The following is a 27,888-nucleotide window of genomic DNA, read 5'->3' on the forward strand; positions in this document are numbered from 1 at the left end:
AGGGCCGTGGGAGAGATCAGGACCAACCCTACCTCGGTGACAAGCTACCCTAGGAAAAGAAGGGTGCTGAGTTAAAGGAAACCCAAGACAGATATGCTGCCCACAAGCTACAGAGAAACCTGGTGTGACTGCGACGTGCCCAGCGGAGTCAAGGACAGAACAAGGAAGATGAACAGGCAGAAGAGGATGTTGATTCTGGCGACATGTTTTTATTATCTGTAAAATACGGACTCTCCTTGTATGTAATGCATCCCTTTTGGAGAAAAAAAAAAATGTAAGGCTGTCAGGAACACACGTATTCGTAGCTTTTCGGTTGCTGTGGTCAAACCCCACGACCAAAGGCAATTTAAGAGAGTTTATTCCAGCTTACTATTCCAGAGGGATAAGAGTCCATCATGGTGGGGACATGGCTGCAAGCAGCAGGCCGAGCGGCAGGAGCAGGAAGCTGAGAGGTCACATCTTTAACCACAAGCACAAAGCACAGAGTGAAACTGAAGCGGGGTAAGGTTTACTCACAGCTCACCCCCAGGGATGAACTTCCTTCAGGAGGGCTGCATCTTCCCATAACCTCTCCGAGCACCACCACCAACTGGGGACCAAGTATTCAAATGCCTGAACCAATGGGGGACATTTCTCATTCAAAACACACCAATGAATGTGTCTTTCCATACTCGGTCCTGATAGTCCAGTCAACAGCCGCTAACTTCGATGTCCAGTGTAGGGGCATAAACCTGTTGTGCGAATCCTAATTGATCTCCAAGGTGGCCTTGAACTCACAGAGATCCGTCTGCCTCTGCCTCCCAAGTGCTGGGATTAAAGGTGTGTGCCACCACTGCCCGGCCTCTATGGCTAACAAATGGCTTAGCTCTGCACTCTGATCTTCAGGCAAGCTTTATGTGTTAGATCACAAACAAAATATCAGCACATAAACCTCATGAAGTTTCCAGCAGGCTCCTGTCCATGCACAGCAGCGTCACCATCAGTAATCTCTGACGAAGCTTCTATGGAATAATCATTCTGGGACTTGAACAACACCTTGTAATCATCCAAACTAAAAGTGGCAACTCTTTTGATGACATTCTAAACCAGTGGTTCTCAACCTGTGAGTCACAACCCCTTTGGGGGTTAGATGATCCTTTCATGGGGATTGCTTAAGACTACTGGAAAACACAGATATTTACATTATGATTCATAACAAAAACAAAATTAGTTATGAAGTAGCAATGAAAATAATTTAATGTTTGGGGTCACCACAACTTGAAAAACTGTATTAAAGGGTCACAGCATTAGGAAGGTTGAGAACCACTGTTCTAGACAGCTTGGCATTTTATGTATATATTTTAATTATTTTACTAAGAAAAGAAAGAGTTTATATGATAGTCACTGTTAGGATCTTGCCCTCACTCCGGCACATGCACATCTTGGGGTCTTGCGTCTTTCATCATTAGGAGGCACTGGTGGCTACGTACGTGCCTTAAAAAGCTGGATGTGGACCCCCACTCTCTCTCTCTGTTCTCTCTCTGTTCCCTCTCTGCTCCCTCCCCCCAGGCCTGGCTTCCCTCTCCCCCCGCCCTCCCCCCCCCCCCCCGCCCCGTTTCCCTCCTAATAAAACTCTAAAACTAGCATTGGGTTCTGTCGTGACCGTGACCTTTCCATGCAGTAACCAGCGCCGCCACCAGCGCCGTTTATTATAACCATCAGTTACATTACAGTATTACATGGGGAAAAAGTCAGCCGAACGGAACCCTGAGGCTGGGTGGATAAGCAAACAGATAAATGTCTTAAAAGCAGCACAGTGACAAAATTAGGTTAAGTATTTCATATGCCAAGAAAGACAAAGACCACAACACCTGTAGTTTCTTGGTTTGGGGATTAGGATGTTTTCCTTACCTGTACTGGTCATCCTTTTAGAAATGAAAATGTTTTTCTTAAATGGTGAAAATAAGAGAGGAAGCAGTAGAGGTGAGGATCCCGGAAGGGAAGGGATGGATATGGCCAGCGAGAGTGAGGACTCTGGGTCCTCACTGGCAGGACCAGGCAGTGGGTAATGGGCAGGGTGACGGAGGCAGTTCCCTGTCCCCGTTCAGTGGGACCAGAGCTTTGCCATTAGAGCCCACATACAGAGGAAACGGACCCAAAGACATAGTCCATCACCACCGGGCTGACAGCCCAACCAGAGTGGGTCTATTTCCCTAGTCCATCACCATTGGGCTGACGGCCCAACCACAGTGGGTCTATCTCCCTCTGTCCTTGTGCTGCCTGGATGGCGAAGATTCATCTGTTTGGAAGTCACAGCAGAGACTTCCACCCCATCTTCTCTCCCAGACAAAGCAGCCTAAAACCTGCCCTGATAGGAGCAGGGTACCTCTACAATGCATGACTCATAGTTACTGTGCCTGGGAGTAAAAAGGGGGACCGTTAAGCTGAAACATAGGAGCCTGGGTCTGCTTTTCACACTCAGCCACACCACACAATCTGCCGGTCCACATGGCCCAGTGGGTAACGGCTCTTACCGCCAAGCCAGATGACCTACCTGGATCTGCTCCCCAGGACCCCCATGGTGGAAGGTGAGAACTGTTCTATTTCTCCACATGTGTTCCATAGCAAGTCCCCAAAGCTGTCCTCTGACCTCACTCACACACCAATACGTAATGTAACAAAAATTAAATACTTGCATATTCCCTAATCCCTGCCCCTGTGAATACGACTGTACCTGGAAATGGCCTTTGCGGACAGAATTGTGGATCTCAAGATGAGATCACCCTGAATTTTCAATAGGCTCCAAGTCCAATAATGGTATTCTTATAAAGGACTAGATATGGTGGCACATACCTGTAAACCCAGTTGAGGCTGAGGCAGGAGGATTGTAAATTCAAGGGCTGTCTGGACTACAGAATGAGTCCAATGCCAGTTTGAGCATCCCTTGTCTCAAAATAAGAAAAAAAAAGAGGTCTGGAGGTATAGCTCAGGCAGTAGTGAGAGCATTTACTGTAAAGGGCTGTTTGAGACATAGAAACACAAAAGGTTGAGAAGGTGGTGTGAACTGAGAGGTTGGAGTGTTGCTGGGTGGGATACAGCAAGCTGGGAGATGCTGTGGGATGTGCTGTATGGCAAATGTGTTGCTCTGATTGATCAATAAATAAAACACTGATTGGCCATTGGCTAGGCAGGAAGTATAGGCAGGACAAGGAGGAGAATAAAGCTGGGAAGTGGAAGGCTGAGTCAGAGAGACACTGTCAGCTGCCATGATGAGAAACAGCATGTGAAGATGCCGGTAAGCCACGAGCCATGTGGCAGGGTATGGATTTATAGAAATGGATTAATTTAAGCTGTAAGAACAGTTAGCAAGAAGCCTGCCACAGTCATACAGTTTGTAACCAATATAAGTCTCTGTGTTTACTTGGTCGGGTCTGAATGGCTGTGGGCCAGGCAGGAAAACTTTAGCTACAGGGAGAGGGACAGAATGGATTGTCCTTGCCTGCCCCAACCTCATTTTGACTTTGAACTTCTGCAGTTCCCGGCTGCTGTTTGTGGGCATTTGTGACAGCAGCCCAGAAAACCAACTACCTTCCAGCTCTTCCTTACCTTCTTAGCTCATCCTTTGTCTCATCTGAGGTCTCCTCGCAGGTCACAGGTCACACACAGGTTGTGGCATCAAGGAATCTGGCAGCAGTCAGGTTGCTTAGTGGCTAATTACGTGCCTCCCACCCGATATCTCTGGCCCTTCCTCACCACTTACAGAGGAGTAGGCCGTGTATCCGGGTTGGTCAGGTACCAAGGGGTGGGAAAGAAAGCCTGACAACTTGCTACTTCCTTCGTACAATAATAAAAGGAAATAGATTTTTGCCTAATGGCCGAGGCTTTGTAGAAATGAAATCTAAGCTAATCCAATAGATCCACTTAATTATTTAAGCCGAGTCAATATTTCTCATTTGCTTCCTCTTACAAACCCAGACGCTATAATGAAGGAAATCCTATTTGGATCGATGGACAAAGAAAAGGGGCCCAGAAAGAGGCAGAAACCAAGTCTGACATGGCTTAATGGAGGCAAGAAAGTGTGACAGGAATTCTGTCACCGGTTCACTAGCCAGTTGAGAGGAGCGTTTTGGTCCAAGGCGGGGATTTCACTGGGGATGTTGGTGACTGAGGGCAAAGGTGGAGAGGAATGCTTGGGGCCCTTTCGAGCAAGGAAGGGAGCCCTTGAAGGTGTGACCAGTGGCTTGTGGTCCGGTTCAGGTTTTCCTTTTGTTCTTTAATATTTGTGCATGAGATTTTGCATTTTAATAAACTCTAAAGAAATTCTGATCAAGAAAGGACTCAGCCATTCCCAGAAAATAATTCACAGTCACGCTCGCTGCCAAGACTCAAAGAAAAAAATTTATTTACAATAGAGAATTTTATTTGAAACATGCATTTAAAAAAAAACCAAACAAACCAGCAAATGTGGATCAATTGTACACTCTTTAAGGCAAGAGTCCCTATGCAGGCTGCATACGTTCATGTCGCATCAGATGCTGCTCACCAGAGGGCAAGGCCAAAGTCAGCAATTTGTCTTTTTATTAGAGAATCTGGCAGTCTCCCTGATACAGGAACTCTGAGGTCAACTTGCTATGAGTTATACTAGAAAATGCAAAAGGATAGCAAGGAATCCTGGTAGTTCTCGGCACTGCATACGGTCAAACCAACCTCATTTAGAAAGGGAACACAGTAGTGCATATAAAGTGAGAAGCAACCGGTCCACGGGCTCGGGAGGACAACAGTGTGCCGACGGTCGTATTGCACGCAACGGCCAAGTCCAAGCACTTGGTTCCAAGCTAGCTTTTCCCCATTTTGGCAATCAGTTCGTCACAAATCTTGGTGAGTTCTTCTATCTCTTTATTCTGAAAATGGAGGACAAGAGAGGTAGTCTGAAATAATATATGCACAAGCAACAAAAATGGACATACACACACCAAAAAGAAAACAAAGAAAGCCAGGTGTGGTGGCGCAAGCCTTTAATTCCAGCCCTTGCCGAGCAGAGAGGCAAGAGGATCTCTGAGTTTGAGGTCAGCTTGATCTACATTGTGAGTACCGGGTCACCAAGGACACAGTGAGATCCTGTCTCAACAACAGCTATTACTGCTATTGCTAGTCAATCAGAATCTACCCCAGTCTTCTGGTCTCCCCTAAGGTTCCCTGAAGTCATTGGAGGAAATAACTGGAAGCAAGCCAAGTTTACATCCTCTGGCTGGGTGAGCTTGGGCAAGTTGCACAGCACTGTGAACCTCGGCTTCCTCCTCTTTAAAATGTAGTAAGAATGACATGAGGTCAGAAACGTGGGGTCGTGTAAATGTAAAGGCACAGTGAGCAGACCACAGCGGAGGGTTACCTAGTACAGTTCTTGTCCCCGAAGTCTGAGGTCCGGGGTGAAGAAGAGCTGGCCTAAGCTAGTTCATGGCTTTCCTGACAAAGGTCCAGGAGTTCAGGGAAATGCTAGCATTATTTAGAACATACTCAGTATGTGGCGTGGTGTGGGGGACCAGCCCCCACTTTTTCTCCCAGGGTACTCTTGAGGAGGGAGAAGTGAGAAATATTTAGATAGAAATATAGAGGAGAGAGACAGATAGAAATACAGGATAGCCTTGGGAGGGCCTGGGTCAAAACCCACCAGTCCCTCTGTCTCTTCTAAAGGACTATTTATAGAAATGCCAAGGGGTGGAGCAAAAAAACTCCCCCAGTGCAGCCAAGTGCAGACCATCCCAGGCACCTGATAACCATGCACATGGTCAAGGCATCCCCTAATGCAGCCCTGCTGTGTAAAGCAAGTTCAGCTCTCACTAGGAAACCTCTGTGGGCTCCCACAGTGCGGTGAATACAGACGTCCTGGAGGCGAAAGTCTCATGCAGAAGCCGTCCTTTGCCCATCTTTGAAGCCCAAAGGCAGCTACATACGTGCATACAGATAAATGGGCAGCAGTTCCTGTCCTATAGGAAAGGGATCCAGCTGGAATCCAGCCAGCAGCCCAAGGTTGTGTTTGTTCACGCATAAGTGCCCAGTGGCCCTCCAAGAGGATGGAAGACCTGCATCTCATGTACATTTTCAGCTAGTTTTCCTTTGAGATGCTGAAGAGGGCTGGCCTCCACCAGCCCCTTTCCTAGGACCTCCTGCAACATGTCCCAGCTCAGTCCACAGCCGATCCTGGGTTAGAACTCCAGCACTCCACACCACAGTGCCCACACAGGAGAGAAACCTGAGCTGTCATGGGGGGAAAGCACTATCTCCCAGCAGCCTGGCCATGGCTCACCTCCTGCCCAAACGTAAATCTTAGACCTCAGTCCACACAGGTGCTGAAAGCCCTGACCACCACTCCCCTCTGATGGACATGAATGCCTGTCTTCATCCTGTGAATACCACATGCCAATCACTAAGCTCAGTTCTCACACTGGCCCTTTAAAGGAAGCCAGTGTTACGCCATTTTTCAGTGAGGAACCTGAGGCTCAGAGAGGTTAAGCGCTGTGCGTAAGATTACCCAGCCAGTCCAACAGGAACAGATGTGGCCAGCCTGGAACACAAATTCAAGTTGTGCTTGCAACCACACAGCTTCCTTCTCACGTCTATTAAAAACTTAATGTGCAGCGGCTCACGGTGGAAGCACTGGAGATCCACATCTAGAGGATGAGTTGAAACCCAGCACCATCAGCCACCAATCGGTAAACTGCCCCATTGAGGAGCCCGGCACCTTCACACTGACCTGCCCTGGTGAATGCGCTTCTGAGTCTCTGTAAGACAAGCCTTGTTTGTTACATGGATCTACTGTCCTCCAGGGGCGAACATCGTGATTAATTCCTTCCTCCGGAAGCTTAGTTCAAAATGAAATTATGTTTGCAGATCCATTTTACCTTTGCTATTATCCAAAACCATGTGGCCCCACGTGTTTGCACCTGTGTATTTCAATCTACCAGAAAACACAGCATCACCTTCCTTTGCAGTTCTGATCAGGCCAACCGCCTTGGAAACATCCGTCCTGGCTCCTGCTTCAGGAACTAACCCAGTGTGGTGATTTAAACACATCCCCTAGGATTCTATACACTGACAACTTCCCAGACACACAGACTGACTAGGGAATGCGGTCTTTATTTTAATGGAACATTCCATTTCTATAAAAATATACACAGACTCAACAGTAACCACATAATGATGCGCGGTGATCATCAATGAGTGAACACATGCTTGGGTTTGCAGCTGAGTCCTGTCTACGACGGTGCCTGCTCTGAAGAGTCAGCAGAGCCCAGGAATCACAGGCAGCTGCAGTAGCTGGCATAGGACACTGGTCTAGCCTTTTCTTTCTAAACATACTTCTTGTGGTTGACTGACCAGCAGTCACTCTTCTGCATCCTCAGAGCTAGGGCTAAATATGATTTTATAAGTTTTTTTTTCCTTTTTTTTTTTTAAGTGGGGTGGGGTTAGTATCACACTTGATATCAGGGAAATTCTCTCATCCGAAGTATTTTCAGGGCTAAAGAGGACAAGGAAGCGAGACAGAGAGCGAGGTTCGCCAGGGCCATACGATTGGTGGAGTGTGTGAGCAGCTGACCTGCTTCATTGCCAGGCTTTCTCTGATAGCACCTAGCAGGAGACAGCCAGTACCTACCAGAGCAAAGGTCACTGAAACTCAGCCTAGACACCCTGCCCGCTTTGGACCACATGGAAGTGGAACGTTTCTGGGATGGCAGAGGTCTTCACTGGTACATCCGGGGAAACAGTGCATACAGTAGACTATGTACCACACAGGAAATCAGGAAAGCTAGGCACAGGCTGAGTGGCCTGAGGAGGTTCAGCCACTGATCACACACCTGGAGGACATCTGAATGTGCCCAGCCCTGCCACTGCCCACCCTCCGTCAGGAGGATAGTGGGTTCCTCACCTATTCCCTGGTAAGAATGATAGTTGAAAAGGTTCCAGGGCAATGTCCATCATGCCAACAGTGTTTGACAAATACTTGACAAATGACGTTGTGGAAGAATGAGAAATGGAAAACAAAAACAAAAACAAACAAACAAACAACCCATACGGACTGCCATTCCAGGACAGGCAGAAAGGAAAAAACCCGGACCTAACACGGGTATGGTCACGAGGCATGAGTTTATATGGAAGCTGCTCTGGCTCTGCTTCGGAGCCTGCTCCCAGTCTCGCGGCCTGCATTACCAGACGGACTGGCGAGAGCCGGAGAGTGGCCTCCCAACTCTGGGTTCCCGACCCTCACCCTCTCACCTTCTGCTCCAGTGTTCTTTCTAGAGCATCCACTCGAAGCTGCTCCTTCCGTAGGCTAGCCTGGTAGGCTGCTTGTTCCTGCTGGGCCTTGCCTCGAACCTGGGCAATCTCTGCATTGGCCCTGTTGGAACAAGGACCATGGTAGGTGGCCTCGTGGATACCTCCCTCCCTCCTCCTGTAGGTCTGAATCCAGCCACACTAACGAGAGCCCAAACGTAAGAACTCTAAGAACCCCTCCCCTGTCGCGATGTGTGTAAGGGTGCCCCCAACATCACAACATAATCCTTCACTTATCTCAGTGGGTGGTGGCTGAGTGAGATCTTAACCCAAGACATAAAGATTAGCTACCCTTCGCAAGCCAATGTTCAAGTGCCGCTGGAGCCTGAGTGAGGGGCGAGTTACCTGTCCAGTTTCTCTTCCGCGTGCACCTTCAGGGCCTGGTACCTCTGTTCCTCTTTCTTCACTCGGGATAGGTACTCTTGCGCACATTTCTTCAGCACCTCTTCATTCTGGTACAGCAGGGCCACAAGAAGAGATACTGAGGGGCGCACCAGAATATCCCAAACAGCCAAATCTGACTCCTTCACCTCAATAGAGCTCCTGTTCGCAATGGCTCAGGATGGGCTTCCTGAATTCTCACCCACATACTCTCCCACCCCAGCAAAAAACAAAAACAAAAACCCTGCTGTTGCTTTTCCACCCCAACCCAGACTCTGCAGACACACCTTGCGGAAGCCTTCCAGGACCTCCTTCATCTTCTCATATCTCCTGAAGAGGTCAGCCAGAGACTTTTCCACGGAGTTCAGGTCAGCCAGGGCTTGCTCCTTCTCCAGGGCCAGCTGCTGCACGGTTTGGTGGGAGACCGATTTCTCTCTCTGTTCGTCCTCTGGCAGGAGAGACAGAAGTCAGACAATGGGGCCAATTCAATCCAAACTAGGTTTACTCAAGCGCAACACCAAGTGTTTCCTTGGAATGAACCCATGAGCCCTCCCTCCCAGAGGGTTCCAACGAGACAAAACTCACAGATCTGACACCACAGACTTAAGATCATGACGGATCATGTGGGGAATCTTTAACCCGACCAGTGCGGCCCCTTGCACATCTACACTGGAGACCCACCCTGGGAATCTACTTTTCCTTCACTAAGCAGATCCACACAGGGTCAGAAGGAAAACATTACTACTGTATTTCCTGGGAAGATGAGATTAAAGGTGCTGTGATGGGCCTTCGGGGTAACTTCCTAAATGGTATCAAGACAGATATAAGTCATTGGGAGAAAGGTTTCTCTGTCCCTAGAACACCCCCAAGGCCTGGAATTCTGTTCATGGCAACACTGACTTCTTGGCTGTAGAAAGTACCACATGCTAGGCAAACCAAGACAGTATTGGTAAAGTTCATTTCTCAGCAAGGCAGCCCAGTTCCATTGGGGCTCAGTTCAGTTACTGGTACTAGCCTGAGCAACAGCTCTGCTCCTGCCCATCTCTGACCCTCAGTCACCCCACAATGACCTCAGGTGTCTCTACACTATGGGACAAACTGTCTCTGACATGAATACAACTTCCAACCTGTGCACCACCCTCTAGCCGAGGTGGAGATGGAGTAGGCAAGGCACGCTTTACTTTCTTTGTGATAGCGGACCCTATGACACCCCCTAGCTCCCCTCTTCAGCACCAAGAGCTCCTGGGGGAAAACAAGCAGCCCAGCAGACCTTTGTCACTCCCAGGTTACCTAGGAGGGTGCCATCTATTGCCCAGGACTGGCTTAGAGCTGGCTGTTAATGGGAAAATGACATCTGGAACTGCTAACAGTGACAGCAGCGGCAGCTGCCAGCCTCAACTGCAAACGTGGCCATCTCACTCTGCTCGGAGTCTGCCTGGAGAGAGCTCCTCGTGTATTGAGAATAAAACCTAGGCTGCACCCCATACACTTACTCCAGCCCTGACAGCCCACACTACCACAGACAGCTCCTGCCCCATAGCTCAGGAGCCCTCGGAAACTCAATCACTTCCTTTCCATTTGTCCTGTGAAAACACATGCCTGTGTGTGCATGTGTGGTTGGGCCAGTTGTGGGTTCTGGCTCTGTTATACTCCAACTTTCCCTGCCACAGGCCTGGGACACAGGGCTTCCTGCTGCCTCTTCTGATGGTAATTTCGTCAGGTTGGTCGGACTGAGAAATGCGTAGGTTAGCACAGCATATGTTGGGTGTGCTTGTGAATGCATGCATCTTCAGGACACTTGTTACCAAGAGGTGGCAGGAAGTAGGAGGTGGGGCAAGCCTAGAGGAAGTAGGTCACTGGGGCCAAGTCCTTGGGGCTGATCTTGTCCTAGCTTCTTTCTGTATCTCTTTTCTCTGCTTCCTGTCTGTCAAGATATGAACTGCCTGCCCTTACCACCATGACGGCTGACTGTTCTGAAGCTGTTAGGCAAACATCACAATCTTCCCTTCAGCTGAGCCTGTCAGGTGTTTGGGAAAAGCAACCTGGCCACTCTCCTCAGGAGCTGACAGTAGGTCTGTCTGGTTCACTGCTCTGGGCACACAAAACACCTCCATACAAGTGATGTTGCTACATGATCCATGTAGTGCACAGACAAAGGCGGCCACACAGTGACCCGTACAAGGTTTTCTTGTCCCTGTCTTACAGAAGGAGAAAGTGAACAGCAAAGTTATTTGTTCACTGAGGGAACAGCACAGCCCAGACTCAGATCCAAAGACAAAAGCACAGTCATGACTAAACTCCATTCAAGCCTCCTGCAACAATGGACCCAGACGGTTCCCTCCTGCAATGATGGACCTGGACTGTTACCTTCTGCAATGATGAACCTAACTGTTCCCTCCTGCAATGATGGACCTGGACTGTTCCCTCCTGCAATGATGGACCCGGATGGTTCCCTCCTGCAGTGATGGACCTGGACTGTTCCCTCCTGCAATGATGGACTTGGATGGTTCCCTCCTGCAGTGATGGACCTGGACTGTTCCCTCCTGCAGTGAAGGTCCTGGACTGTTCCCTCCTGCAATGATGGACCTGGATGGTTCCCATCAGGAACAGCAGGAAGTTTGGATTTGGGCTATTTTCCATTTCATTTCTGATAGACCGGCATCTTGCTGTGTCTTAAGTTTGGCATGGTACTGCTGTGTGGCATGGTGGGGTCACAGCCTGAATTTTATCTCCAAGCTTGACAGAAACATGTTGAAAAGCCCTGATATTTTATGGTTCCAAAGCCTTGTCTACAAAGCAAGGTGGCTGTCAGAAGTGAACATGCATTCAAAGGGCCATTCAAACAGACATGTTCATCCTGCTTTTTGACTTAGCAGGTCAGAGTGGGTCTGGGAATCTGCACAAGTAATAAGAGATTCAGATGTAGCTGGCCCAGAGCCCTGCCTGGAAAACCACTGGCCTAGGAGACACCTAATGTCCCTCCATCCCACCCACCTCTATGATCCCAGGGTTCCTAGTATTCTCTGCAGCAGCCAGAAGCCATCAAGCGCAGTGACTCTGAAATCTAACAGACCAATCTGAACCTCAACTCTGATACTTTTCTGCTGTGTGACCTCAGGCAGGGCTCTCAAACTCACTGAGTCTCCTCACCAGAACCAGGGGATGGCAAGGTTTCTAAGCCATAGCATTTGAAGAGATTAAAAAAGACAAAGGTCTTGGCACCCAGGCACCATCTGGGCAATCAGCGACCTGTTATCAATAGCACCACTGTCCCTTAACATCCCCCCTGACTAGGTGGGACAGTGTGTCATAATGACTTGTAAAGCACTGCCTTTTAAACATAGAACTTTCTACTACAAGTAGTCTACTTCCTACATCGACACTCCTAAGAGAGAGAGCATTTTCAAGTTTCACTAGTTTTTATTACCCAGATTTTAGCCCTTTCCTTTATTCCCAGCATGCCATACGATGTACATTCTGAGCTGATTGGCGGTCACGTATACATTTCACCAGACAGGCTGAAGGAGCCATTTATCAAACAGAGTCCATCTGATTTCCTGCATCTAAGATGTCGCCTAGCCTCAGCTTTCCTTTTGTCACTGATAAAAATAGAACTGCCCAGTCCCCAGGAGCCAGGCAGTGGCAATGCAGCACACATCTTCTGCGTGACCAAGGAAGTTAGGCTCTTAAAGACAGGAAATCAGGGTCAGCCCAAGGGACACTGCACTCTCAACCCTGATACAGTTTTCTGGCGCTCGCAGGCAGACCACTATTAAACCGGGTGGGGAATGCAGCCAGTACACAAAAGCAAAAATAACCAAACCAGAAAAACAAAACACAAGGGGGGTTGCAATGGGCAGGGATCAGAGGGGGTGGGAGTGGGGAGCATTTACTTACCAGGCTTGCCTGTTTGTTTTGCAAGCAAAGGGCAAGAAGCAACAGAAAATGGAAGCAAAACAGATAATCAGGGCAGTTGTTAGGAAAGCAAAAACAAAACAAAAAAAATTTGCAACAATCTGGAATGCAGAAAGCACAGAGGTTCCTTTTTGTCCTAAATTCCAAGGAGTTTTATTAAAACACACTTATTAAGGCACACTTCCTTCAGAGAAGCTGGTGAGGAGGGATGAGGTGTGGGGCATCCGAAAGCTACGTGGGAGGAGGGCGGGCATGGCTCAGAAGAATCAGGGTCTACTTCGCAACACTTCTACATTCATCCTGGCCCTAAGCTGCCAAGCTCTCAGGCCCAAGTTCTCCTTGCTGGGCAGGTGGAATGAAAATGGGATGGAGACACCGGGTCCAGATGAGGCCCTTGGGTGGGTTTCTGTAAGTGAAGAGATTCCCTTTCCTTGAAGGCAGGCAGGTCCACCCACCTTCCCAGTCATGTCCCAGGCTGGCTCTGTGGACCCTGAAATATCTGGTGGCCTCACCACCCGGTCACCTTCCATAGCAACTGACATACAATTTTCCTGGATTAGAAAAGCTCTGGAAAAGCAGATGAGGGAGAGGCTGGCGCGTAAGGCTAGTGACTCCCCACACAGTCGGGCTGTTAACTGAGTGATGACGCTCCCAGCTGGGGATGTTGCAGTAGTCTCTTTGAGCCATTCTGGGGGTTCTCTTGAGAACAGGAAACTGTTCAAAGAGTCTAAATAGGAAACACACCTGCCTCTGATACCCACTCCTCTGGTTGTCGAAGACCAAAATGTTCTAACTTCTATCAGCCACAATTTATCTGAGAAGCAGGCCTCGGCATCTAGTCATCTTTATGACCATAATGGCAGGCTATCCTGAGAGATCCAACAGAGAAGCCCCTCATGCTTGGAGCCCTCCACGGCGGGCCCCTGCTTCTCTCAAAGTCCCTAGCTGTGTGCTACAAGCCGGCTGTGGCAGCATTCCCTCAGGAGCCAAAGCTCACACCTTTCCCCCTCAACACCACACCTGCATCTGACCATGTCATCTCAAGGACACTCACACCCCAAGACACCAGGAGTCCAAAGGTCTGGCAACCCTTTCCAGGCTGAGATAAGCATGCCCCTCTCCAGTGCTTTGGCCGGCACTTACAAATCCCAGAGTTTCAAAGTTTTTATCTCATCACTAAGCTCGTCTGATGTGATGCATCCACCATGGGATCAATGTGGCTGAATGTGCCTGACGGGGCGGAGGGGCTCCAGGTGAAAGCCTTGATTAACTTAAGCCACAATTAACACTCCTGAGAGAGTAAGGCATTCAACCATTGGCCTTCTTGCTACTTCAAAGGCTACTGGGTTGTTTATCTTGGGATAAACCACAGATGGGTGGAACTCAAAGAGCCAAACATTTGCTAAGGGGTCTCCTAGGGGACCTGCTCATGCATATCCAGCCAGAGCACTCAGTTTGCAGTGACTTGCAGGTTTACCTCACAAATCCTTAGGCGGGTAAAATTACTTTTAAAAACTGATTATCATGAATCTAATCAAGTAAACGGATAGCTCGACATAAATCAATAAACACCAGTTCCCCAAGACTATTACTATAAAAAACTGGACTCTGGAACGTCTCCAAGACTGATTTTCATTTTAGAGAGAGAGGATGGGGAGGGAGGGAGGGAGGGAGGGAGGGAGGAAGGAAGGAAGGAAGGAAGGAAGGAAGGAAGGAAGGTCATCGTGTCACTTGCTAATGTGGGGCCTTCTTTCTTTGCAGGCCTAAGCAATCTGTCAGCTCTGGCTGTCAGGGATGTAGTGTTGTGACGGAGGTGTTCTATCAGGGAGAGCTGGGATTGGCTAACAGGGTCTGCCAGTCTCAGAGGAAGGGTATTGGATAGGGACTTGCCACAGATTCCATCCTGGTTCTAAGTCCACTGGTTAAAGTATATGGGTACTTAGTCATTTGACTCCAAACTAAATTAGGGTTTAGGGGTTTTAATTCTATGCTTTTCTGCAAGCAAAATCCCAAACCCCCACACATCCCAGTGGCCAAACCCAAACTCCTTCCCAACATGGTGGATCACCCCTGGCTGGGCAAATGAGGGCTCAGGAGACACTGGGTAGTGTGAAGTATATTCCTGGGGGTATCTCCAGGCTACAGCCACAAGTACAGCTGCTCTGGTCCCTGCTCTTAAAGGAACTGGCTCAGAGCCTTGTCACCCAACCCCCACCCCAATTACACTCCCCCCTCCCTATAGTTTGGGCCTGAGGACTCCAGTCACGACACCCACCGATCATCTGGGCAATGGTCTTCTCATATTCAGCCACGATTTTCCTGGAAGAAAGGCAAAGGCATGGTGAACTCTAGTAACAGGATCCTGCTAAATCTCCACCCCACAGCTGGACAGTGTAAGGCTCGCACGCTCTGTACGCGTCCTTGTACTCATCAACAAGTTTGGTTCCCTGGCATACAACCCTCAGTCCAGTGCACTGTCCAACCCTGCCACACCTCCACTGTTCACTACGTGAGACAAAAGGCCAGATCTGCCACCTGATGGCTGAGTCTTCGACACCCAGGTCTCGCCTCCTCCACAAGCTTACCACCAGCTCGTGGACACGGTGGCTCAACATGGACAGACATTTCTTCCTTGAACTAGGCTTTCTCATCCCAAGTGTACCCAGGTTGTTTGTGTACTTCCTCCTATTTCTACCTCACAGAATCGGCTTCTCAAGGTCTAAGTCAAATGTTCTCTTCTCCAGGAAGCCTTTCCTGATTTCTCTTGGAGTTCCCTAACATTCTCTCTGTATCGTCTCCTCTGATGGAGTGGACGCTCCTCAAAGTATATAAGATGCTACTTCTTATTCCCTTGCATTTTTATTTTTATTATTTTTATTTTTTGGTTTTTCAAGACAGGGTTTCTCTGTGTAGTATTGGTGCCTGTCCTGGATCTCGCTCTGTAGACCAGGCTAGCCTCGAACTCACAGAGATCCGCCTGGCTCTGCCTCCTGAGTGCTGGGATTAAAGGCATGCACCATCACTGCCCAGCTCCCTTGCACTTTTAAACTAAAAAAAAAAAAAAAAAATTTTTTTTTTAAAGAGTGGGTTGGTGAGACTGGGTCTCATTATAACCTTGGCTGGTCTGGAACTCATTAAACAGACCAGGCTAGCCCTGAACTCACAGAGATCTGCCTGCCTCTGCCTCCCAAGTGCTGGGATTAAAGGTGCGCACCACCACCACCACGCCTGGCATCTTCCCCAGATGAAAACAGCCAGGTGTCAAGCAGCCCTCTACCAGAGCAGTCCTCTCGGGATGCAGGGTTTGCCTGCATCGGAGAGCGGCAGCGGGTGCAGCGGGAAGCAGCGGGAAGCAGAGTGAGAATGAGGTTTCAGGAAGATGTGATGGTGGCTGTCATCACTTAGGTTAGTGGTCCTCAACCGGTGGGCCACGACCCATTTGGGGATGGCATATCAGATATTTACATTATGATTTATAACAGCCAAGTTACAGTCATAAAGAAGCAATGAAATAATTGTATGGTTGGGGGTCACCACAACATGAGGAACTGTATTAAAGGGGTGCAGCATTAGGAAGTTTGAGAACCACTGATCTAGGTGTGTGGCTTGCTGCTGGAAATGTACACAGGAATGCAAGTTGACTGGAGTTGGGGGAGACACTTTCACTGTCTACACATTCATCTGACTGGACTCTCTAGTGCATAGTGTTATTCTAAAAACACTTGCAGAAGCTAAGGAGACAGCTCAGCCGTCAGGCACTTATGTTGTTCCAGGAAGACCCACGTTCAGTTTCTAGAATCCATGTTGGGTGGTTCTCAGCCATGCTCCAACTTTGGGGGGACCTGATGCCTCTGGCTTCCAAGGGCACCTGCATTCATGTACACTAACTCCACACACAGACACACATATTTAAGAATAATGAGCCAATGGTGCACACGGATCTCGATGAGTTCGAGGTCAACCTGGTCTAAAGAGTGAGCTCCAGAACAGCCAAGACTGTTACACCTCGTCTTAAAAAAATTTTTTTAAATTAAAAAGAAAATCTCTTAAAAACTCCCATGTAAAAATATGAGCCTTGAATAATAGAAGAATGAACTTTTTCTACAGAAGACCCTGCTGGGGGTGAGGGCACCTCAGCATGAGCTGCCAGGAAGCCACAGACAGCGCTTCTGGGCAGCAGGAACGCTGAGCCCCACTGACCTCATTTCCATCACTTCCCGCCTGCTCTCTTCATATTTGTCCCTCCACTCTGAGACTTCTCTCTCCTTGGAGATAACCTAGGGTCGGGGAGAGGAGAAAGGCAGAGCCCAAATGAGCATTCAGTTCTCACCAAATCCAGGACACATCACATACACATGGGATGAAAACTTCTCACACAAAACCAGGATTCCATCCAGAGAATCCTCCAAGCAGGAGAATTAAAGACTTCTTCCCCGAGGCCCCCAGGGGAGCAACTATGATGAAGTGTCTTCTACAGCATGTCAGCCATGCCCGTTAGCATGGAAACTAGGCAGATCAAAAGCCATGGTGTGCCACCCAGCTAGCTTGCAGTGTTTAGAGGACAGTCTGTCTCCAAAGAGCAGCGTCATGGGTAAATATGGTTACTGACAACTGGCAGACTCGGACCCTATCCCGGGGTCAAGAATATGGCCCTTGACACCACAGGTCTCATACCTCTGCTCTGGCCACTTGGAGTGCAGAATCCAGGTCTGGCTGCTGGAACAGAAGGCCGGGGGGTTTCTCCACCTCAGTGGGCCCGATGCGGGAGTACAAGGCAGTTTTGGAGATGGAGACGTCTGCTGGATGAGCAGCTTCCCTCTGTGGATGTTATTTTCATCAGAGAGAGAAAGAAACAGAACAGTCACCACTAATGGCATGACAGACAGGGTTGCAGGCATGGCCCTGAGAACTGCATTCACCCGCTCAGCTGCGTGGTTTTGAAACAAAGAACACTGAAAGTATGAGATAACGCAAAGACTCATGGATGGGGTAATGCCAGGTCCAGGGGATGGAAAGCCTTCATGTTGCACACGTTCAGGCACACAAAGGGGCTGATGAGATGGCAGCCTCTGTAACTAGGAACCCTGGGGGCCCACCGGTCTGCAGCCTGCTTATCACGGCCATTTATCAGAGGCTGAGTCAACTAGGCACTGTAAGTCAAGACCAGTCATTATTCTGTTGGCTCCACTTCCAAAATCAAGTCTTGCTGGGGACTGATTCTGAATGCTGGTCTACATTGCCTAGTTTTGAATAGCTGAAGATTAGATCATTTCTGAACACATTTAAATTTGGTGGTGCTCATGTGGCTCAGTTGAAAAAGATGTGATCTGCACAAAATATGAAGCCTACTATTGTCAACCTTATTCTGTCTGGGCTTGAGAGATGTTGCCATTAGGTCTGCTGTATAGCAGCAAAGAGGAAAGCTGGGGTCAAAGACAATTATCTTTCTACATTTCCTGATGAAGCCTACAAGCAAGCAAGGCGATGTCCTGCCCCACCCAACTGAAAAACCATTTGCAGCTGTCTCAAGTTCTGTAGGGGTCAGTCACCAGCCGCAGCGAGGCGAGGAGGGGCACATGGCTATTCTTCCTTCACGTAGAACATTAAGCAACTTGCAACACAGCTGAAACACAGTGTTAGGAGCAATGTCAACCAGCACGGCCAGGCTTGTCAGCCTGTTTCCACGGCAACAAAAAACGTCCCATCAACCACTCTCAGTCCTACTACGCATTAACCTCCTGGGCGCGGTCATGGCTGCCAAGGAAGCCTCCACCCTAGTTAGAGTACAGGTCAGTGCTGCAGTGTGAGGTAGGTGATGGTGGCCTGAGGGGCTGAGTGGACTGCTCCATCCTGGGAGAATTAGGAGAACAAACTGAGCACTGAACAGACACCTCCGTTTTATAGAAAAGGGAGAGGAGACAGGAGGGTGAGGATTGAGAACTGCACAGATAGAAGGAGAGCATCAGTGGTCATGGGAAGGGGTGGAGCTGAAGGCCCAGGAGCAGAACGTTTATAAACACAGGAATGGCTAGCCCCACCTCTCCTCACCATAGTACCAGGGCTAAGGGTCTAAAGAAGGGAGGTAGAAAATGCAGGTGGGAGAGCAATGGATAGGACTGGAGGTGACAATTTAGGACCATTAGTGTCCACATGCAAGGTGCACACAATAGTTTAGTTGTCCTGGAAGAAAACTGCTGTGACCTGCTTGCTCGCTGTCCCTGCCTGCCCTTAAGTCCTTGACTAACCCTCAAGTGACTCATTGACCAGGCCTACCTTCAAGACTTTGGGCTTACCCTCAAATGGCACTCGTGGATCACCTGAATCTCACTGGTCATGCCTGCCCTGAAATGCCTGGGCTTACTTTTCAGTGAGTCACATGATCAGCTGTGAGAACCCGGAGCACACAGACCTGGTCAACCAGAACAGAGTCTATGCTTATATGTCAGATGGGATGCCATGAATGTCCTTCTCAGTTTCTGGTCCCGGGGAAGTCTGTTCCTAGGACATCTACCTAGAGCACAAGCTGCCAGCCCCTGGCAGCAGGCAGCCGGATCCCTCGGGAGAGAAAATGCCCCTAGGCGGCAGGGCAGAGGATCTGCATGAGGGCTTACCTCTGCTCTTGGCAATAGTTTGCACAATGCTACTTCTCTGAAGGAAATGTCCCAGTAGTAACTGGAAAATCACAGCCAGAAATCACCACTCAATAGATGTAATTAGAAAAGCTCACAAACACAAAACTATGAAGAGAACTTAAAAAGGGAAAACAAACAACAAACCCTATTCTTTTCACTTTTAAACGTGCTCTTTAAAAAATGGGGGTGGGGTGGGTGCTGACGAGATGGCTCAGTGGTTAGGAGCACTAGCTGCTCTTCCAGAGGACTCAGGTTCACTTCCTAGCATCCATATGTTGGCTCACCTTCTAATTCCAGTCCCAGAGGATCCGACACCCTCTCTGGCCCCTGTGGGCACCAGGGCATGCACATGGTGCACGTACATACATGCATGCAGGTAAAACACCTGTACACATAAAGTAAATTTTTAAAAATCTGAGAAAAAATAAAATTTCAAAATGAACAGGATGTTGGAGCTTCTAAACTCAGTTTGAAACTTCTGAAGACGGATGCAGGATGTGGGAGGCTGGGCCTAAAGGTTTTCCCAAATGAGATTATTCTGCCTCAAAGTAAAGCAGCTCCTTGCAGTGCAAGAGAAAAATAATTTAATAATGAAAATGAATTTTGTATCACGCAGGGCAGGAGCTAAGTCTGACCAAGGAACACATTAGAGATGGCCAATCTGCCTGGTGTCCTTTGTAAAACAAGGACGGGATGAAAAAAATAAACACAGAGATATCTAAATGGATGCAAAGGCGTGAGATCCTAGGTGTCATCCTTCAGCCACAACCACTCGGCATTTTCAGTCGGGGAACAGACAGTTTCAGGACCACTTTGACTCCCTGCCCCCTCCAGTTATCTGTGGGATAATGAATTCAGGACTCACACCTCGGTTCTTCCTTTCAGCCATGAATGTTTTCAAGGGAAATTAAAAGTCTGTCTCTCACTAATATTTTAAGGTCAGTTATTTTTATGCCCAGCTTCATTTCTCTCACACTTAGACCTGCTGCTTCACGCAGGCCGAAAAGCCACCAGAATCCTTTTTACTAAACTGTGACATGGTCACAATTCCAAAGGCACAGATCTTTGCCACCTTCAATCTTTCACATGGTCTTAAGTCCTGGAAACTATGGCGTCACTCCAGTCACTATCTCTCTTTCAGATTCCTGGGCCACGGGCCTCCTGCTGGCCTTGAAGGTAGGAGTCCCGTCATGTACCCAGACTCATAGTTCTCCTTGTGACCCTTCTTATTGCTAGGCCTTAGGGTTTGGGGGCGGGACATCATGATCATGGCAGATTACTATCCCCACAGCAGTCAGGAGCAAACTCAGATCTGAGGCCTGGGGAGCCATGAGAAAGGGCCACACAGGTGAGGTCAGGGACCAGGAAAACCAAGCTAAGGCTCGAGGTCTCAGGAGGTGTCTGGGCCACGTGACACCACCCAGGCAGGAAAAGGACCTTGGCTAGATGCTACCCATCCCAATCTGACAGCAGACAGTTTCCCAGCCTGGGAGTTGCAAGCACAGGGGAAGCACTTGGCCCCACACCTCAGTCCCACTCCATGGAAGCCATCATAACCAGACCTCATCCAGCTGTGCCTGCCCACCAAGTCAAGAATCAGCCACTGAGGCTAAAGTACAGGCTCCAACCACAGATTCCGAAGCTGGAGAGCAAACCAAAGCCCGCCAACCAGTCCTCTGCCACTCTTCTTCAGACTGCTCTTGTGGCTTCCAGGGATGTGCCTGGTGGTGGAGGGAGGGAGTGACTTTTGTGAGAGGAAGGAGCATGTGAAAGATGCTGGGCTCCTTGTCCACAGTACACTGTCCCTGCTGAGATGCCACACTGCTAGACAACAATAAACGCAGTCCCATCTCCACTCTTGTTCCAGCTCATGTCAACCCTAGTCATCTGCTCATCTAAGCCAGGTCTCTTGAGGTAATCACATACAGGATTACCCTCCGTGTGGGAACCGTTCCCAAGCTAAAGTTTGCTATTTGTATGATCACGTTCCTAAGTTGCCTGAACACATCTTTCCATCTTCGTCTTGGGGGCCCCCTTATCAATAAAGGCCAACAGGTCTAGCGATTACAATCAGTTTGTCATGTATGCAAAATGTGCCAACACGGCCCTGCTACCCATACCTTGGAGGGCCAGGGAAAGAACTTCTGAGTATGGACCTCAGGGCTGCTGCATTGTATATTGATCCTTAGGGGACTAGCGGAACTCAGCTCCAGCAGAAGCAAGTGGGAGAAACAGAATAAGAAAGCCACAGCCCACAGGGAGTGGGAGGGGGAATTACTGTATGAAAATTTTTTTTCCCCCAATTATAAAGTGGGAGGAGGTGTGTGAACATGACTTTGGGAAGGGGTAAACCAGGAGGAATTGGAAGGGTGAACATGATCAAAATACATTATATGCACATATGACATTCTCAAAGAATGTTTTAAAAATAAAAAGAAAGCAAGCCACAGCCCAACACGAGAGCCCTAGTTCCTAGGGATGTTACCCCGTTTCTAACTGATTCTGAACAGGAGGACACAGCTTCTTGCTGCAGTTCTGTGGAGGCTGACCCAGCACCATCCACTTCAAAGCTGCTCTGAATTTTCAATCCCTCAAAGTTATATCCTTACTCCTAAGTAATTTTTTTTTTTTTTTTTTTTTTTGGAGACAGGGTTTCTCTGAGTAGCCCTAACTGTCCTGGAACTCACTCTGTAGACCAGGCTGGTCTCGAACTCGGAGGGATCAACGGTTTAAAGTAGTGTTGCCAGGAAAATGGGACTGCATCACTCACGTCTGAGACTCCGGGGCAGACAGGGCACCTGGACCCACAGCCACTGTATTCTGTCTGCATACGCATGGCTTCGGAGGCAGAGAGGGGCCACCAAGCACAGACACAGGAGAGAAGGCCACAAGGGGAATCCCCGGAATAGAAAATGCTCCCCCCACCCAAGACGGCTGTAGCTCTTCCTCGACAGAGTGTTCCTCGGCTCACACTTCTGAGGCACCGCAGGGTGAACCGGGCTTTCTCTCAGCTTGTACTCTCTGTGGCGTTGCTGTCTAAAGCGAAACCAGAACACGTTCTGAGGCTGCCAGAGACAGGACGTCAACTCTTATTTTTTGAAAGTTATCTCTGGCATATTAGTAGAAGGAGACAGGATACTTGCCTCCTAGGAGGCTTCGTGCTCAGCCTGAACTACTTACCAGAACGTGACCAACTCTATTTCACTATTCTCCAGGGCAGGAATACACTGTATGGACGGTGGTCATACTTCTTTAAAAATTTATTTCTTTTTATGTGCATTGGTGTTTTGCCTGCATGTGTGTCTGTGTGTGAGGGTGTCAGATCTTGGGAGTTACAGACAGTTGTGAGCTGCTGTGTGGGTGCTGGGAATTGAACCCTGGGTCCTCTAGACGAACAGCCAGTGTTCCTAACTGCTGAACCATCTCTCCAGGCCCCACAATGGTCAAATTTTAGGCAATTCATTCTATCTTAAAGTTATTCTGCAAAGATTCAAGAAATCAATCTGGCAGGGGTGGGTTGTGGGGGTGGGTGGGGAGCAGGGTCCTCGGCGCTTGGTGCTTTCTGGAAATCTCCCGTTCATGGCAATTCAGCTCAAGTTTATACTTTGGCAATAAGAACAAAGACATCTCTGAGTTTTGTTTCTTATCCTTGACCTGTGTTCCACTGTTCCCAGTCTGGACATCCACACTGTGACCACCTCCTGTCTCCAGGAGGGGACCCGACTTGGGCTCTAGCTAGAGCGAGCCATGTGTGGGCTCTTGGGATTTCTGTTCCTATTCCACACCTGGGAGGTCCTCCGCAAATGACCTAGTCTGTGAGGTGGAGTTGAACAGGCAGGTCCATTGGTGACCCCAGTTCAAGGCCCCACAGGCTGGCGAACTCTGGATATGCGGCCCTGATTCTCAATCTGTAAAGTGAGACTTAGCTCTGCTTTCCCAGGAGAGGCGCTGTGGAATATCCAGGTGATAAATAAAATCGAAGTGCTAGCTGACAGCAGCCCCTTTGGCTAACTGCACACCAGTATATGTTAGGTGTGCAGGCGCAAGGCTACTGCCGTCCACAAGCATGGTCTTCTCCACCACAGGCAAACTAGCCTCATCTCAGAGATGGAGGAACTGAGGCTCAGCAAGGTTCATTAACTCGTTCAAGGCTCAAACTATAAAACAAAGTGGGATCCGGCCCTGGTCCAACACACCAAGTTCACTGAGCTGCCCAACTCTGGGTGGGGAGGGAGTGGGATTGAGGCCACAGCTCACTGGCAGCTTGAGGGTGAGGTGCCACCTACATGTCATCACCATACTGTTAAGAATTATTACCCTAAGCCTAGAGGCCGGGTGGGAAGACTCCAAATGTCTTATCGATGTGTCTCATTACTTATTTTTTTATTACATCTTCTTATTGTGTCTCTTTGTCCTCATCTAGATCATCCCATGTCTTGAAGCAAGTCTTGTTCTCACCTCCTACTTACTATTGACTCTCAGTAAAGTCAGATACAAACTTCTAGAAAACAGAAACGTTACAAATTACTTTAACCCATAGAGAGACAAAGGGTATCTACAGGAAAAGGTAACTCCAAGGGGGATTCTCTTCTGGTCCTAGTGAACCAGTACTAACCAGTTTTACATACAGCTAGTCTACCACCTCACTCAAAGACTTTTTTTTTATTCCCTGTGCTCTATGCTGGCTTTTCCCACTCCCCTCTGCCTGGCTGCATGACCTCATCCCTACACATGTGCTCAGTGTGCATCCCTACACATGTGCTCAGTGTGTGTTTGTGTAAGAGTTATACTTTTTAGCTTCAGAGAAATCACACTTCATGGGACACCCACAATGCCCGCCTGGCCAGTGGTTAGCAAAGCAGCCCTGGGACCCCTGGCACACACAGCATTCCCAGAAGGCAGTGCACCGCAGCGGCAAACAGGTACCTTGGTGTCCTGGCGACTGCGGGAAGCCAGGGCGATCTGCCTGGCCAGCTTCAGGGCTTCTATCCGCATGATGGCAAACTCTAACTCCTCCTGCCCGAGGGGTAGGGGTGAGCAAACCGTAGGGAAATGCATCAAGACAGACAGAAGGTTTCCACATCCAGGAATGAATGTGCCACATAAATGCATATGACAGGTGTTCGTGGGAAAACATACGCTCGGCTTTCTCTCACAACCAACACCTCAGCAGATCATGAAACGGGGGGTTTAATTTCCTTTTTGAAAAAAAAATCACCCCTTTGAAGGTCTGTCAAGAAGTATCATGTGGTCAAATGTGAACTGATTTTCAAAACAGGACGGTCATTTTTACTCTACAGTATTTCTTGCTTTCTTTCCTTGTTTTTAAAAAGCTGATCAGCGCTTGCTGTCAACGGCCATGCATCTCTCAGATGCCTGTTAATAACCTCTCTAGGTCGGCCTTGCTTCCTAGTCCAGGGAATAGCAAATTAAGCTGTCAAATTTCCTCTACAGAGATACGTTTTGGTTCCAGATGTTACCTCAATGGGAATTTGGGATTGTCTTATGTATTTAAACAGCTTGGCTTGACCTGATACCTGTGGTTTAGTGAGTAAATCATAAACTGCCTGTGGGGCTATCAATAAATACATCAGGAAAATGACTATTGGGACCAATTTCCTAATACCAATAAAAAGAGTCCTTTCGGTACGTAATCACACAATTTGTCTAATTCTGGCACCCTGGCTAGAGCATACACAGATATCAGTGTCTGAGAGGAAAACACTTCATCTGGAACATTCCCGGCATTGCCTCATTAAGTACTGCCTCAGCTCAATTTGGCTCAGGGGTTCATTTTCTACTGAGGTTTTGACAAACTCCCGAAAGGTCACACAGGGGCTACAAACCTGAAGTTTCTGAGCAAATACTGGGGGGTTCTTTTCTGCTAAGTCAGGCTCCAGATAGTCAAGTGCACCACAGAGAGAAGCAGGATGGGCCAGCCTGTTGAGGAGCGCATCCGCAGAGGCAAAGGCACCCTCCGGAGCTGTCTGAAGGCCGGCCGAGAGGAAAATGGAAAATAGAGGAGAGTAGAAAGATATTGATTTCAAGCAAGGACCGCACAAACACACACTGCACATTGCTGCATTAGGGCTAAAGAGAACATCAGTCAGTGGTCGATATTCACACTACCATTGGGACTGGGACTGGGACTGGCAGGCCCCGCCCCTTTGCCCAAAAGCAGGGCCTCAGGAGCCCTCCCTCCCCAGGCCCATGTCACCCTGGTTTCCTAGCCAGAGCAGCGGAAGCCACATAACCACTGCTTTTTTCTTTGAAAATCTCCATGGGTGGGAGGCAAGCTAGTTGATGGGTTTTCAAACGCCAACACAGTTCATCAAAGAAACAGCACCAAGGACAAATATCAAGGAAAGTAAGGTTTGAGTGAGGGCCATTTTCAATAGTGAAAAGACGATTTCAAACAAATAGGTAACTCATCATAGATTAGAAAGACTTCCAAATTAGAAGGCAACTTTGCAGGAGATGAACGATGGCCAAGTCTGCCACAGTACTTATATGCAAGATCGAGTCACATCTAGACCCTTTTATTGTTCACTAATTGTGTTTCCAGGATCCAACCCAACATCCAACTGCCACACATACAGCAGGTGCTCTGTAGATGTCTGTAGCATGAGACAGATCAAGCTGCCTGATGGAGAGCAAAAGCAACACACCAAATCAAACCGTCTCAAACTGTATGATGATTGCTAGGAGGGAGGTGAAGGAAAAAGTATAATTGACCCCAGTTGGTTTGTTTAAGACATGTGGAAGACCCTCACGTGGATATTACACCCTCTAGGGCGAGCACACGTAACATGTAGGGAGTGGGGACAGCGAGGCCTCATCTCAGGGCTACGGGTCCTGCAAGGCTTCTGGAGGTCTTGGGAGAGGGTAAGTTGAAGTCCTGGATGATGAGCAAGAGAAATCTCCTGTCACTGAGACCCAAGAGAAACATCGCTGGTCCCCCAGAGGAGGATGTTCCCTCCCCTGCCCATCTTTGCTTTGCTATACAGGCTGGAGAGGCAGGGGCTGGCTGACCACGGCTCCAGCTTGTCCACCAGTCCAGCTCCAGGGAGAGAAGAACGGAAAACAAGCCCGAGCGCATCAAGCACTTGACTGAGAACGGTACAGCCACCGTGGGAGAAATGAAGGCTCTTCCCTCGCCGTGAGACGTAGGGTCTCCTAGGCTGACTGCTGTGGTCTAGGGGCCAGCATGGGGCCCCACAGCCAGGTGAAGGATGGCCGCATTAGAGGGCTCAGCCACAGAGCCCCTCAAGCAACACTTACAATTTCAATCGCCTCCGCGGGGGTGCCCAAAGCCATAGCTTCCAGCTCCTTCTGGGAGGGTTTCTCTGGCACCTGCAAGAGAGGCTCCTGGTTGGAGGCCAGCCCGCGTGTGACAGGGTGCTGGAGTTTGGTTGCAGCATTCACAAGGGCTTCAGTCTCCTCAAAACTCGACCTGAGGGAAAAAGTCAGTCGTTAGGGCCTTCTCCCTGGAGACTAACTGAAGTCTATTAGGAAGCTCTCACTAAAGAGAAAACATCCCACAAAACCCGAGACTTCCAAGTCAGTGTCCAAGGAGAGACAAACGCCAGGTCTTCAGGGGCCATCCATCTAGAGGCAGGCTACAGTCCAGCCATGTTTAAGGGCCAACAGACAAGGGAAGAACAGATACAGATGCCTTTGGCAAGGGGACTGAGCTCCGGAGTTTAGGGACCAGCTACTTGCTTGCTTGTGCATTCTGAGGGAAGAGACTGGGTATCACATCTTTTCTTAGAAGGCGGATAGGCACCTTGGAGAAGATGAAGTAAGATGCTGTATAAACGCAAAGTACTCCACATAGTGCCTACCACAGGGGACCACTCTTGGAGAGGGCATTCTCTCTAGTTAGACATCGCTGCACTAACACCTAACATCTGGACAGAGTTTGGTCTGTAGGGCCTACAGTTAAGTCTGAGAGACCAAAACAAGAGCTTCCAATCCTGCTCGGTACTGAGCAGGTATCCAGTGACGGATGGGACGACCTAAATAGCATCAAGCAATGCTTTACATTTCCCCCATCAAAGGGTGTACACTCTTCAGAACATGGACACCGGCACATGCAAATATTAACATCCACACTAACAAGAAATGTCTGTCATTCACTTTACATGTGCTAGGCACTACAACACAGGCTTTCCATACACTATCTCCTAGAAGCCAGGTTCCCTGTGTCTGTCCCTTGACTGCTCTGGGGACTACAGTCTTCTCTAATCTCCCTAAATCCCTAGAGGTCACTTTATTCCTTGCTGTGAGCCACAGAAATATGAAGTAGGAATTCAGCTGACTATGGCAAAGCTTATACTTGGAAGAGCCAAGGGCTTTTCCAGAAGATAAAGCCGAAACTCAAGGAGTATTGGTGAGACTGACTGTTTTTCAGGACAGGGTTTCTCTGCGTAGTTTTGGTGCCTGCCCTGGATCTCACTCTGTAGCCCAGGCTGGCCTGGAACTCACAGAGATCCACCTGGGTCTGCCTCCCAAGTGCTGGGATTAAAGGTGTGCACCACCGCCACCATCCAGCGATACTGGCTTTCTAATGTATTAGCTGTTCCTGCAGTGAATTTCTTGTGTGCTATTGTAGCTTTCCCATTTGATTCCTCTCCCAAGAACTTCTAACAGT

At 48.8% G+C, this 27,888-nt stretch overlaps 1 protein-coding gene across 8 annotated transcripts in view; it reads right to left on the reverse strand.

Moving 5' to 3' along the window:
• Nucleotides 1-4,355: 4,355 nt before the first annotated feature.
• Tacc2 (transforming acidic coiled-coil containing protein 2) overlaps nt 4,356-27,888 on the reverse strand; it is a 73,938-nt gene continuing 50,405 nt past the window's right edge. For 5 of the 8 annotated variants that reach the window (XM_052760836.1, XM_052760838.1, XM_052760834.1 and 2 more), the window contains 9 exons: nt 26,517-26,688; nt 25,082-25,222; nt 17,278-17,421; nt 16,804-16,880; nt 14,879-14,922; nt 8,976-9,136; nt 8,653-8,759; nt 8,251-8,371; nt 4,356-4,880 (listed from right to left, as the gene is read on the reverse strand). In XM_052760836.1, the coding sequence (XP_052616796.1) occupies nt 4,815-4,880; nt 8,251-8,371; nt 8,653-8,759; nt 8,976-9,136; nt 14,879-14,922; nt 16,804-16,880; nt 17,278-17,421; nt 25,082-25,222; nt 26,517-26,688 (1,033 nt within the window). In that variant the 3' untranslated portion in view covers nt 4,356-4,814. Of the gene's footprint in view, nt 4,881-8,250; nt 8,372-8,652; nt 8,760-8,975; nt 9,137-14,878; nt 14,923-16,803; nt 16,881-17,277; nt 17,422-24,161; nt 24,252-25,081; nt 25,223-26,516; nt 26,689-27,888 lie in introns of all 8 variants that reach the window. The other 3 variants (XM_052760840.1, XM_052760841.1, XM_052760839.1) reach the window with 2 other exon arrangements.

This window comes from Peromyscus californicus, unplaced genomic scaffold (assembly GCF_007827085.1).
Source record: "Peromyscus californicus insignis strain IS unplaced genomic scaffold, ASM782708v3 Scaffold_4__1_contigs__length_199733344, whole genome shotgun sequence".
Lineage (NCBI taxonomy): Eukaryota > Metazoa > Chordata > Mammalia > Rodentia > Cricetidae > Peromyscus > Peromyscus californicus.